The sequence below is a fragment of the Atheta coriaria genome, unplaced genomic scaffold (assembly GCF_025399875.1).
Source record: "Atheta coriaria isolate IRGN ID8LTWV9N9 unplaced genomic scaffold, Caltech_Dcor_3.1 hic_scaffold_9_pilon, whole genome shotgun sequence".
Lineage (NCBI taxonomy): Eukaryota > Metazoa > Arthropoda > Insecta > Coleoptera > Staphylinidae > Dalotia > Dalotia coriaria.
Window position 1 is genome coordinate 7,819,817 of NW_027045451.1, and position 13,219 is coordinate 7,833,035.

Here is a 13,219-nt window from a genome sequence, read left to right on the forward strand (position 1 = left end):
ATTTATCAATAGATTTACTAATACGTTGTGATTAGCTACATAATGAAGCCAATGCAAAGATCAAAGTACGTAAACTGCTTAAAACTCTGAACATCTACGACCAGAAAAATATGTACCCGCAAGATATCTCCGGTGGAATGAAACGCAAACTTTGTTTAGCTATAGCGATGATATCCAACCCGTCTGTGCTAATACTGGATGAACCCACTTCAGGATTAGATCCAAAATCACGAAGAGAATTCTGGGATCTTATCTTGGGCTGGCGCTCGGAGAATCCAAATGCCACCATAATGGTATCGACACATTTCATGGAGGAGGCAGATGTACTGGGTGATCGAATCACCATCATGGATAGCGGTCAACTTGTAGCGCAAGGCACACCGATGTACCTCAAGAAAGAGTATGCAAACGAGTGTCATTTTTCGCTGATTTTGAGGAATGATGTCAAAAAGGCTCAATTATACGCCGACTGTAAACAAGTACTCGGTGATAACTTCTCTTTCCTCACCGATTCAAATTTCTATAAAATTGTTACGGAAAATCACAACGGGAATATGATCAAGTTGTTAGAGAAAATTGATAATGGTGGCTATGTTAAACATGTGGGAATATCTATACCTTCAATTGAGGATGTCTTCTTGAAGTAAGAAAACTGATATTGAAGCGGGCAGCTAACAGAGGTATTAAATTAACTGTTTCATTGAAGATTATCAAGTTGGAAAAATAGCCAGGATATAGCAGTTAACATATCCGAGAAGAATGCGAAGGGGTCTATACACGGCCAAGGTAAAGTAAGAAAATGAGTTTTTAATTTTTAAATATCTCATTTACCAAAAACTATTTGCGGATTAATGCGTAGAATATTTTTTCATTAGATATATTTTCATGGATAACCGAATACAGTTACAAATTTGGCGGATATGCTTATCAATGGAAACGCTACTTCCCCTGTGTAAGTCATTCGATATTTATTGTATATTTTGCTTTTCATACATTTATGTTACTTGGATAGTTGTTAGTGTCTATCGGAATGATCTTACTTCTTCGCTTTTCTGGCTCGACCCAAACGGTAAGTCGCGTATCGCGCCCGGAATTACCCTTACAATTAGGACCCTATGGAAAAACTGTTGTGTACTACAGTGTTGATTCGAGTATTAAACCTCCAATCACTCAGATACTAGAACAACTAATTATTGAGCAAGGTTCGCAGCCAAAACGCGTCGAGTCTGTTTCCGATGCATTGATTGCGATGGGCGTGAAAAACCTAGACGACTACAAGCAGAAAGCGGTAGTTGCTTTAGAATTTAACGCAACCACTGACAATACAGTCCTGCTGAACATGATGTTTTCGAATTCGGCTTTGCATGGTGCACCGATCGTTCTAAATATAGCAACTAATGTTATCGCCAAGGTGTTCGCAAGTGGCGCCATTGGCGCCTCCAATCATCCAATTCAAACAAACGACGGTCTCATGACCGGTCAATTCGCAAACGAAATTGATATAATTTTGTTGTGGGTTATCTTGGTGACAATTGCATTACTGTTTCTTTTTGTCAGTTACATCAACTTTCCGTTCAAAGAACGTGTTAATAATTTCAAACACCTAGTATACATGTCCGGTGTTAGTCCGCTTAAATATTGGCTACGATTGTATTTCTTCCAACTGATGGTTTTATACTTGCCAGCTGTATTTATTCTGTGTGGGATATTAGTATCGAACCCATTATATTATCAGGGAGCAGGTAATGGCGGTGTTAAATCCAAATAACAACAAATGGATTCATATTATTGTATATTCTAGTTCCTTTGGTGATTGTTCTGGGTTTGTACGGCGCCATGATGATTCCGTTTGTTTTCTTATTCAGTTATAAAAGTAGCGTTGCGGAAGCTGTAGGTTCACTCACAAGTATTACCATTTTCACTGGTTTGGTGTGTCCGTTTGTGATTGGTATTTTGCACAACTGCGACGAGGCGACATACAAGAACATAAGTAATGCTTTTCATGTGTTTGCATTGATCGGTCCGCAGTACTGGCTGACAAACTGTTTGATCACTTTTGCAAAAAAATCATTTTGGTTGTACAAGTGGGATAATATGTTGACTATGCAAAAAGACGCCTTGTGCAAAATCAATTACAACCCATGCTGTAGTGAGTATTATAAAATAGAAAAAGGTTGGCATAGTGGTGTTTGATAAGAAAAAATGTCTCACTGTATATACTCTCGGTATAAGAGTATTAAACATCATTAAGGGATGATTTGGACAACTGCAAGACTATGCCAACCTTCCCCTTTGTCGAATATTTTATTATTTACTAATGAATTGTATCTATCCAGAAATTACAGAAGATACCGGTTTAATTGCTGCCAGTGGAGATTCTTGCATATCTTACAAAAGTTATTTCACAAAGGGTCTTAGTCCAATGTATCTAATTGCGGTTCCCATTATCAATACTCTATTTTACTTTACCTTGCTTTGTCTGAATGATTCCTTCGGCTTCCATCACAGCTTGAAGAAAAGGATTGAATCTAATTTATTCCTCATAAAAAACTCAGTCTGGAACAACGGAAACAATATGTCAAATTTCACTTTAAAAGAATTTCAAGTGAACGACTTAAAGAAAGCCGGAGGAATTGAGGGTAATCACATTGTCGATAATGTCTCTTTCGACGTAAAACCTGGCCATTGCTACGGTTTATTGGGTGTCAATGGCGCCGGAAAAACTACTACATTCAAAATGCTCACCGGTTTGGAAGTTCCGACAGCTGGAACAGCAAACATGGAATTTTCAAACGAAAAAATTGAACCAAGGAATCAAACAGTCAGTATGTCTGATTCGAAAACATGTAGTACATATTTTAAAGAAATCGGCTACTGCCCACAATCCAACGCAATAAACGGATTTCTCAGTGCACATGATTTGCTGAAGATGTTTGCCGCCAATCGAGGGGCATCCTTAAGTGATGTGGATGATATGTTGATGCGACTAGGTTTAGATAAGTTCGAAAATATACCTTGTGGAATACTCAGCGGCGGAAACAAACGAAAATTATGTTTAGGCATTTCACTAATTGGACGTCCATCAGTAGTATTCCTAGATGAACCCACTTCCGGTGTTGACCCGGTTTCAAGAATAATGATTTGGGACATACTGAAAGAGATCAAAGAGAAAAAGCGTCAATCATTGGTACTCACTTCGCACAGCATGGACGAATGTGAGAAATTATGCGACTTGTAAGTAATAATTCAAATTTAGACACATTAAAGTTTAGTTTAAATTATTTAAAGCATGGCAATTATGAAAAAAGGAAATGTACACACAAAAGGAAGCATCAATGAATTAAAACTAAAACATGGCGAAGGGTTAAATATCAAAATCAAATTGCAACCAGTCAAAATTGACATGAATGCAGTAGATACAATTGATTCCACAAAGATATTTGAAATGGTCAAACAAGAAGTAGGAGACCAAATCCAGGTGAAAGATCAACATGAGGTACGTTTGCATATTGTATTTTTTAATAAATTATCAACCATAAACATTTATTTCAGAGTTTGTTGCATTATTTCGTACCAGAAATTAAATGCAGTGTTAGCGATTTGAGGAAGATCTTCGTTGCCATGGAAAAATTGAAGCATAGAACTAAATCGCCGGTGGAAGACTATACAATAAGCACGTCTTCACTTGAAGATATATTTCTATCCGTTGCAGACTGTAAAAGTGGCTAATAATTGATTGTACCGAATGTTCCTGGTATACAAAAGTAATATTCTTATTGTCAGCAAAGAATCTGCTTGGGCAAAATACATAAAAAAGTGTAGGTAACGCGAACCATGTTATCACGATCAGAGTCCCTCAGACAAAATTGCAGACGTGGTGGTGCACAAGTCTGCTCCTGACTAAGAGAACAATAGAGCAGAGGAGGTCTTGACTCCAGTATGTTATTGCTTGGAAAAAAGAATGCACCGCAAATTTAAAAATTTGAAAAATTTTACTAGCATAATCCAGCCCTGCATACTTCAAAAATGAAAATATGGTCCGGTCATAAATTATTTTCAAACACCTTGTTGATTTAGGCAAAAATGATAGAGCGGTTACGGAACCCGAAAACAACCACAATTTATTATTGGAAACTGTGTCAAAATTTCCACGACTACTTGAATTTAAATTGACCCACGCGGTGATTATCGCCACACAGGGGTGGCTTCAGGGAAATAGCACGATTAACAACCCGGACAAGTGATACGGAACGATATATGGAGCAAACTAACACCTGACAAATCAGGCACAAAATAAAAATCCTGCGTTTCCTTGCCGAACGCTTGTATATTAGGAACACTTTGATATACAAACATTTATGGCATTTATTGCATATGATATATTGATATTGATATTGTATTGTAAAATTGTAATTTGTGTATTAACTTGTATTTCGATATCGTGTTATGAAACTTTGTCTATTGAATGTCGTACGTGAGGTAACATCCGTGATTACGTACATGGCATATCTAATAATAAAATGTAATTTGTATGATGTTCTACTATTCAATAAATGTACTAGTAATATATTCACTTGAAGTATCAACTTTATTAAAATAAATCCGGCAGTCTTTTTATGAACTGAACAATTTTAAATTAATATTTTAATCATATATCATATTAACAAACAACATTTTACATTCTATAAGCAGAATGCTTATCACAAGGATATATAAGATATGATAAGAAATACCACGCATGCCGTGCAAACAAACCAGTAAAAACATATTGTCCACAAGGCTTTGATAACTCCTTTTTGATTAATGCGTTTCATATTATGAAATAATGAATAAAATTGAATTCAAATAAAAAATTCAATAAAAGATGACGCTAGATGCATGTATATAGACAATAACCTTGAAAAACGCACTTCCTTGTCGGTGCCTCTCTGTTGCGTCGTTCAATAATTGCAGCTGCATTCACCATGACGTATACTTATTTTCGGAACAAAGCCAATGGCAATTAACCACATGTGACAATATTATTCAGTAGATATTTAATCTCGAAATACGTACTTCGATAATATGTTGAAATAATATGAAATCCGCGTATGTAATTAATTTTTATTTACTTTTAAATAAAAGCAAAGTCGACCGCAAATCTCCAGCTCAAAGCTGGGCTCAGCAAAAATTTTGATCCCATACTTTACACAGTCCATGTTTCGAATCAAAGACTAATGTTTATAAATCTGCGGAAACCCGGTTGGGTATAAAGAGAGTTAAGGAAATAACCTACTCTGAAAGGTAGAACACCTGTAATAATAATAATAATAAATATATACGGTAGAATAAAGATCCTAATTAAAACAAAACGAACGCGTATGACGTAAGCAGGGATAATCACGTTCAGGGGCGGAACCAAACAAATAATTTTTTCGCAATTCACACCAGGTAAACCCGACACTGCCATTACCTCCAATATCGGGTACCTAGATACACCATTAAAAACATTGTTTGTCAGTCAGAATTCGTACCTCATGAAATTATGTTAAATACTGTTCCGCACCTTATCACTGACGGCGATGATAGTCCGAATTGATAACAGAAAACTGAATCTACAATGCGCAAGGTATTTATTTAAAAAACATGTAAACAGTAGAGTACTGTTCGCTAAGAGTCACTATCAGTAGTATGGTTAGTTAAAAGATGAATCAACCGACATATCTTATCTGAATCGGTCATATTTCCAACTTCATGAAATAGAACCTTTGACTCATAAACGATAAGCTCAAACGGAATTAACATATGGATAATACTTATTAGTAATATAATGAGAGGACCGGACGAAGATGCTATTCCCTTACTGATTCTGGATGACAAAAATTTTATTCGGTTTGTTTTACTTTAGCAATCCGGACAAGGAGTTATAACAAATGTTTACCTTTCAGAAATTCAATAAGTAACGTTGAAGTAAGTACAATCGACGGATAAAGCTTGTTGAAATTATTGATTTATTGATGCAATTGTCTCTGGAAACGTAATGTATCCTAAATTATTTATGTTATCAGATATCAATTCTTACAATATAGTAAAGTGAGAATTTTCGCGCCATTGCTAAACTATAGAATATGATCCAAAGATTATATACGTATAGTCAGCACTGCAGTTACCCCAAATAATTCGAAGATCTGAATAGTCAACCTTTGATTAATTTCCGGATCGTTCAAAATTTTCCGATTATTTCTTTGTGAAAGTAAACTTACCACTCTTTCGTTAAACACTATATCAGTGGTTCCTAACCTGTGGGTAATTACCCCCGCAGGGGTAAAACGGAGATTCTAGGGTGGTAACACGGGATGGCACAAAATAGTATAGTGACGATATGTCCCCACCAGAATTGCTTCCAACTCGTGTTGTGCGCAGTGTGTATATTCACATTTCTGCAGTATATAGTAATGTTTAAAATGGCGACGGTGACGCCTTCATTATATAGGAACAAATAAATATAAAGTGAATAAATGTGCCCGTAAACAATATTACTAGCCATCACCCTTGGGAATAGAGATAGTTCGTAAATATTAGATTTACTTGCATATTTGGATTTGACATTTCTTGTCTAACTTTGGGGTTAAATTAATCACTCTTTTTGTTTTTAGTTAAATGAGACAGTGAGCAAGAAAATGCTATTGAATAAGCTATATGCAAGTCTCTGGAAGTGCTGGAGAATAAGATGCCGGCACTACCTGATCACAATATTTGTAATTTTTATACCAATATTACTCTATGGCCTACTTGCATGGGGTCGAACCAAATTAGGACACATAAGCAAACAATATGTGAACGAAACAACCTATGTAGATGCTATGAGTGAGGAATATCTCTATAGCCAGTATAAAGTTGATATTGCAAATACCTATCTACTGTATTCACCATCCTCTGAGTTTTCAAATAAACTGATGTGTGAGGTCCAGCTGCAGATGGATATTACAAATCACAGTATGTTTATTTCTTTAAACGTATCTCCATCAGATTTTTTTAAAATGATTGTTTGGGTTTTCCAGAATTTTACTCCTTCAATACAGAAATTGATTTGCTTGCATTTTACAACAATAATATAACTGATGCCAATGTGTATGCTGTGGTTTTTGACCAACTGGTTAATGATGAAGTGCCTCAAACCTTGAGTTATAGCATTAGGAACTATGAGAAAAATTTGGACTGGCATACTGACTTTAAATATAATGTTATGTCTATGCAGTATATTCCTGGCACAGGTGTGATGGTTCTTATTGAAGATTGGATGTAAATATTTATCTTTATTTGGGTTTTAGGCTCTGAATTGTATTTTCATAAAGCTTTCATCAATTTACAACTGGCCATCGATAAAACGTTTCTACTGATGAAGAGTAGCAGCTTAAATTTTGATTTCTCAATGCAAGAGTTTCCTTATCCACCGCATTCGAACGATATTGGATTTACAGACATGTTCATGAATATCTTGCCCTTGGTTACACTCTTTAGTACGGTGTTTATCTTTCCGGGTACTTTGAGACGTATGATGGAAGAAAAAGAATCTGGCATTAAGGAACTGACTAAGATGATGGGGATGCCTCCCAGTGTGATGTATCTCGGTTGGTTTATTGACGCATTCTGCCCGGTGGTAATATCCGCGGTGGTGTGCACAATATTCATGAAACTCAACTGGGGAACGGCGTATGCTCCAATTGAATATTGTAATGGGCCGATTTATGCTATTTTCTTGCTATTATACTTTAGCTCCTGTGTTGCCTTCTGTTTATGTGTCGCTTCATTGTCAGACTCACGTAAGTAATTAAAACAAAATGTTAGCAATTCTACAATTCTAAAGTTTTAGCGGCTCTTACAACATCTTTAAGCGTTGTGATCTGGGTTATCACATACATTGTACCCTATGGTGTTAAAAATCTGTCGAATTTGGGTTTTGGAATCAATCTAATACTGTTTTTGGTTCCCAACTTTGCAATGAATTCAGGATTCCACTCAATTGCCTTGTACGAAATTCTGGGAAGCGGAGTTCAATGGAATAATCTGTTTTCCTCGGCTAATGGAGACGTAAACTCTGTTCCGCTTGGGTATTCAATGATTATGCTTTTAGTGGACATTATCATCCTGCTACTGTTTGGATTTTACATTGACCAAATACGACCAGGGAGATATGGCCTACCGAAGCCGTGGAATTACCCTTTCATTAGTTTGTGCAGCAAGAGTATGAATAAAATGAAACGAAAGAATAGTGTTAACGAGTATACTGATGAGACATCCAGTGCAAGGGTGGAGGCGTGTCCTGGTAACGCTGGAATAACTATCAAGAACCTTACAAAAGCGTACGGAGAGAAAATAGCAGTCAATAATATGTCGGTGAAATTCTTTGAGGGCGAGATCGCTGTCTTGCTGGGCCGAAATGGCGCAGGCAAGACTACCACTATGTCAGTACTCACTGGCATGACAGATGCAACTCGTGGCGAAGTCTGGATAAATGACTACGACATTTGTGAGAATCTCAACTACGTGCGATCAGTGATGGGGATGTGCCCGCAACATGATTTATTGTTCCCAGAATTGACTGTCGAGGAACACGTTTTGTTCTTTGCCAAGGTATGTAATTATTCACTTAAATATTACTAGGTTTTCTGAAGTGTTTGTTTATGATTAGTTGCATAATGTGCGGAACGCGAAAGTCAAAGTCGATGATCTTCTTAAAACACTCAACATTTATGACAAGAAAAACATGTTACCGCAAGGCATCTCTGGTGGAATGAAACGAAAACTTTGTTTAGCAATGGCGATGATATCCAGTCCATCTGTGCTAATACTAGATGAACCCACTTCAGGGTTAGACCCAAAATCACGCAGAGAACTCTGGGATCTTATCTTGGGCTGGCGATCGGAGAACCCGAAAGCCACCATAATGGTATCAACTCATTTCATGGAGGAGGCGGATGTACTGGGTGATCGTATCACGATCATGGAAAGCGGACAACTTGTAGCGCAAGGCAGTCCCATGTATCTCAAGAAAGAGTTCGCTAACGAGTGCCACTTAACGCTGATTTTGAATAATAATACCAAGAAGGATCTATTATATGCCGACTGCAAACAGGTGCTAGGTGATAACTATACTGTGCTCGAAAAAGAAGACAGTCAGAAAGTAATTATGAGGAACGATAACAAGGATGTTTTAATTCGACTATTACAACAAATTGAAAATGGCCACTACGTTAAACATGTGGGAATATCTATACCTTCAATTGAGGATGTCTTTTTGAAGTAAGAAAACTATTAATAGAACAACATTTTAACTTATTTATTTATTTATTTGTAGATTATCGAGTTCAAGTGGTCCACACCTAGTAGGTAATGAAAGTACTTATGGTGCAACAACAAATGATGATACTGTTGTCAATATTCCGTATGGTCGAAGCAATTCAAATTCGTCGTCTCGACAAGAATGTAAGTGGAAGTATATTTTTCTAACAAATTCGCGAAACTAATTGAATTCTTTAATTGTTTAATAAATTGATTCTGGGCAATGCGATAGGCCTCAAATGTAAGTGCTTTGATATTTTCCGTGACTAATATGTAGTAGCAGCCTCGCTAGCTAGTTTGCAAGTTGTTAGTTGTCAAGCACTTTAATGCAATGTATATAGCAATTATGTGTAGTCAACTAGTTCCACAATAACTTTTCTAATTTTTAAATACTATGCGTTTCAGTGATGAAGAGCTACGTAGACTTTTATAGATACGGCGGAGTGATGTATCAATGGAAACGCTATATTCCCTACGTAAGTTATATTTATAATATTTATCAATGAATTATATAAATTTATTGTTCGGTAGTTGTTAATGTCTATCGGAATGATCTTACTCCTTCGCTTTGCTGGCTCGACCCAAACAGTCAGCCGCGTATCGCGCCCGGAATTACCCTTACAATTGAAAGCCTATGGAAAAACATTCGTATACTACAGTGTTGATTCGAGTATTAAACTTCCAATCGCACGGGAACTAGAACAACTAATAAGCGCGCAAGGATCGCAGCCAATACACGTCGAATCTGTTCCCGACGCGCTGATTGCGATGGGCGTGAAAAACCTGGACGACTACAAGCAGAAAGCTGTAGTTGCTTTAGAATTTAACGCAACCACTGACAATAAAGTCCTGCTAAACATGATGTTCTCGAATTCGGCTTTGCACGGTGCACCGATCGTTCTAAATATAGCGACCAATGTTATCGCCAAGATACTCGCGAGTAGCTCCATTGGGGCGTCCAATCATCCGCTGCAAACAAACGACGACCTCATGATCGACGAATTGGCGAGCGAGATTCAAATCGTGTTGCTATGGATTATTCTTGTGCCTATTGCGCTATTGTTCTTGGTCGCAAGTTATATCAACTATCCACTTGCAGAACGCGTCAGCAATTTCAAACATTTAATTTACATGTCCGGAGTTAAACCGCTTAAATATTGGTTTGGAATGTTCTTTTTCCATTTGATAATATTATACTTGCCTGCTGCAGTTATTCTTTGTGGTATACTAGTATCGAATCCATTATACTACCCCGGAGCAGGTAATGGCGGTGTTAAACTTGTATTTCAAACTGTTCCGATTAATAACATTTTATATTTTAGTTCCGTTGGCGATTGTTATGGTTTGGTACGGCGCATTGATGATTCCGTTTGTCTTCATGTTCAGCTATAAAAATAGCGTGGCGGCGGCAGTGGGTTCCCTCACCAGTTTAACTATATTTACTGGTTTGGTGTGCCCGTTTGTGATTGTTATTTTGCAAAACTGCGGCGATAATGTATACGAAAAATTAGGCGATGTTTTTCATGTCTTGGCGTTCATTAGCCCTCAGTACTGGCTGACCAATTGTTTGATTACATTTACCAGAAAGTCGGTTTGGGTATACAAATGGGAAAATATATTACCCGCACAGCAAGAATTTATGTGTAAAATGAATTATAATCCCTGCTGTGGTGGTGAGTATTTTATTAGGACGTATTAACATACACATATAACATATTATATTTTCAGTTGATCCCCGGGACAAGGCGTGTATCGATTATAAAAGCTATTTCCAAGATGGTCTTCGTACGACTTATCTAACGGTGGTTCCATTATGCATGATTTTCTTGTATTTCTTGGTGCTTTCCCTACGTGATTCATATAAAGTACTTCGCGTTGGAAGGGCCATTTTGAGAAGCACTACTAATTTTACTAACTTTTCACTGAGATTCAAACGAAATGGCAAGTACACTCAACTCGATGAGCAGAGTACATTCCATGCAAAGAATCTAACCAAAAAGTTTTCTAACATTGACGTTGTTGATAATCTATCCTTCACCGTGAAGCCGGGACAATGCTACGGTCTTCTGGGCGTTAATGGCGCCGGCAAGACCACCACATTTAAAATGCTTACTGGAGATGAAGTGCCTACTTCTGGTTCGGCAGATATAAAATTTGCCACTCACGGCCAGGTCGACATGCAAGACTGGACCACCTCGGACACGTACTTTCAAAAAATCGGCTATTGCCCACAGTTTAACGCGGTGAACGAGGTGCTTACAGCGGAAAATTTACTAAAACTGTTTGCATATTATCGGGGGATACCGCCTCATGAACAGGATTCCGAGGTGCAAGCTATGCTGGATCGAGTTGGACTTGAGGACTTCGCTAAAGTACCATGTGGTACACTCAGCGGCGGCAACAAACGCAAATTATGTTTAGGTATCTCGCTGATAGGCAACACCGCGGTCGTATTCCTGGATGAACCTACTACAGGAGTGGATCCAGTTTCAAGGAGGAAGATCTGGTTAGTACTGGCGGATGTCAAAAAAGAAAGCAAACATCCACTAGTGCTTACATCACACAGCATGGACGAATGCGAGAAATTATGCGATTTGTAAGTCATCTAATTCTATACGTAATTATAAATACTTTATCGAGTTGATTTATAGCCTGGCGATAATGAAGAAAGGCAAGGTACACATTAAAGGAAGTATCAATCAATTGAAGCTGCGATATGGCCAAGGATTGACAATTAAAATCAAGTTGCGCACCGGAATGGCGGATGTGGATCAAGTGGATGGGCCCGGGATGAATACTATTGATAATCCCGATGATATATTAGAAGTTATCAAGAGAGAAGTAGGAGAACGAGTGGATGTGAAGGATAGACATGAGAACTTGTTGCATTGCTTCGTGCCAGAAATGAGATGCGGGGTTGGTGATTTGAAGAAGTTCCTCACCACCATGGAAGAATTGAAGCAAAGAACTAATTCACTCGTGGAAGACTATACAATAAGCACTTCATCACTTGAAGATGTATTTTTGTCCGTAGCGAGCGAAGAAGCTGAGCAATGAATCGATGCTCCTGGGATGAAATTATTACCTATATATTATAACCGAATAGCTTTTGCTTTAACTCCACTCGTACTATTTAAAAAAATGCATTATAAAAGGTGTGTCTATACATCATACATAATAACTGATGATAATAAGAATTTATATAGTGTGATACTCTGTACTGTAATCTTTAGGTGTATGAAAATAACAATTAATAAAGTTAATATTCTTGTCAAGATTTTTAATGTTTTTTTTACAAATTTTAATCTTAGTCACATCGCGCAAGTGCGTAGTTACCCATGTGAATGTAAGTAGGAGGAGCTTACAACTTGTTTGAATTTAGTATTTTTCCTTCTAAAAGTTGATCAATTGTGCAATATAAGACCAAAGTTGGGATCAAACCCACACAGTTTTGTTTATTCGTCACGAATGCATCATTCCACCCACTTGAAAACCGCGTTCAGTGGTGCAAACACGAGCAAATGGCAAAATAAATCTCAGGTGTTGTTTTTACGCCCGTTCTGGAGAGATTTTGCCGGCGCGGCGTGTAACTATGAATGCTGTGACTAAGGCAACGTCACAATGCTACGATTTGACCTCACGTTCGCTTTCTCGGCGATCGCAGACGCAGCCTTCCGAAATACATGACAAACATGGTAAAATTTCTCGGAATATAAATATACATCGTACATAATCATCAAAACAATACAAAGTTTGCACATTTGTTTATGTTGTAAGATTTTTTGTAATTCCATTGCGATAAATCATAAATTTATAAACATTACATATATAGCAGTGAATTTTGGTTATGTCTAAAAAGTAGGCAACAAATCTTACAACTTTTGAATTTCAGATAAGT

At 37.4% G+C, this 13,219-nt stretch overlaps 2 protein-coding genes and 1 long non-coding RNA gene across 7 annotated transcripts in view; 2 read left to right on the plus strand and 1 right to left on the minus strand.

Annotated features, from left to right (window-relative positions):
• LOC135798775 (phospholipid-transporting ATPase ABCA3-like) overlaps positions 1 to 4,569 on the plus strand; it is a 15,828-nt gene extending 11,259 nt beyond the window's left edge. For all 3 annotated transcript variants that reach the window (XM_065311724.1, XM_065311725.1, XM_065311727.1), the window contains 8 exons: positions 36 to 643; positions 707 to 786; positions 876 to 952; positions 1,013 to 1,742; positions 1,802 to 2,149; positions 2,337 to 3,234; positions 3,289 to 3,496; positions 3,553 to 4,569. In XM_065311724.1, the coding sequence (XP_065167796.1) occupies positions 36 to 643; positions 707 to 786; positions 876 to 952; positions 1,013 to 1,742; positions 1,802 to 2,149; positions 2,337 to 3,234; positions 3,289 to 3,496; positions 3,553 to 3,729 (3,126 nt within the window). In that variant the 3' untranslated portion in view covers positions 3,730 to 4,569. The remainder of the gene's footprint in view (positions 1 to 35; positions 644 to 706; positions 787 to 875; positions 953 to 1,012; positions 1,743 to 1,801; positions 2,150 to 2,336; positions 3,235 to 3,288; positions 3,497 to 3,552) is intronic.
• Positions 1,776 to 6,401, minus strand: LOC135798786 (uncharacterized). The gene is made up of 4 exons (XR_010549780.1): positions 6,243 to 6,401; positions 5,921 to 6,008; positions 3,015 to 3,151; positions 1,776 to 2,556 (listed from the first exon to the last, which is right to left on the minus strand). It is a non-coding gene; the product is annotated as an uncharacterized lncRNA (long non-coding RNA).
• On the plus strand, positions 5,501 to 12,598 carry LOC135798774 (phospholipid-transporting ATPase ABCA3-like). Of its 3 annotated transcripts, none has more exons than XM_065311721.1 (12): positions 5,501 to 5,608; positions 6,636 to 6,975; positions 7,041 to 7,253; positions 7,311 to 7,802; positions 7,853 to 8,613; positions 8,672 to 9,282; positions 9,338 to 9,465; positions 9,727 to 9,797; positions 9,853 to 10,582; positions 10,644 to 10,994; positions 11,050 to 11,917; positions 11,973 to 12,598. In XM_065311721.1, the coding sequence occupies exons 1-12, from the start codon at positions 5,600 to 5,602 to the stop codon at positions 12,376 to 12,378; spliced, it is 4,980 nt and encodes a 1,659-aa protein (XP_065167793.1). In that variant the 5' UTR covers positions 5,501 to 5,599; the 3' UTR covers positions 12,379 to 12,598. The 3 variants fall into 3 exon arrangements, with proteins under 3 accessions (XP_065167793.1, XP_065167794.1, XP_065167795.1); XM_065311722.1 differs by lacking the exon at positions 5,501 to 5,608 and adding an exon at positions 6,405 to 6,546; XM_065311723.1 differs by lacking the exon at positions 5,501 to 5,608 and adding an exon at positions 6,410 to 6,550.
• Positions 12,599 to 13,219: the final 621 nt, after the last annotated feature.

Bases quoted from the DNA above. Each gene is read 5' to 3' on its own strand.
- LOC135798774 (XM_065311721.1), top strand. The intron at 10,995-11,049 runs GTGAGTATTTTA...TTATATTTTCAG, and splicing joins TTATAATCCCTGCTGTGGTG to TTGATCCCCGGGACAAGGCG. The intron at 11,918-11,972 runs GTAAGTCATCTA...GTTGATTTATAG, and splicing joins TGCGAGAAATTATGCGATTT to CCTGGCGATAATGAAGAAAG.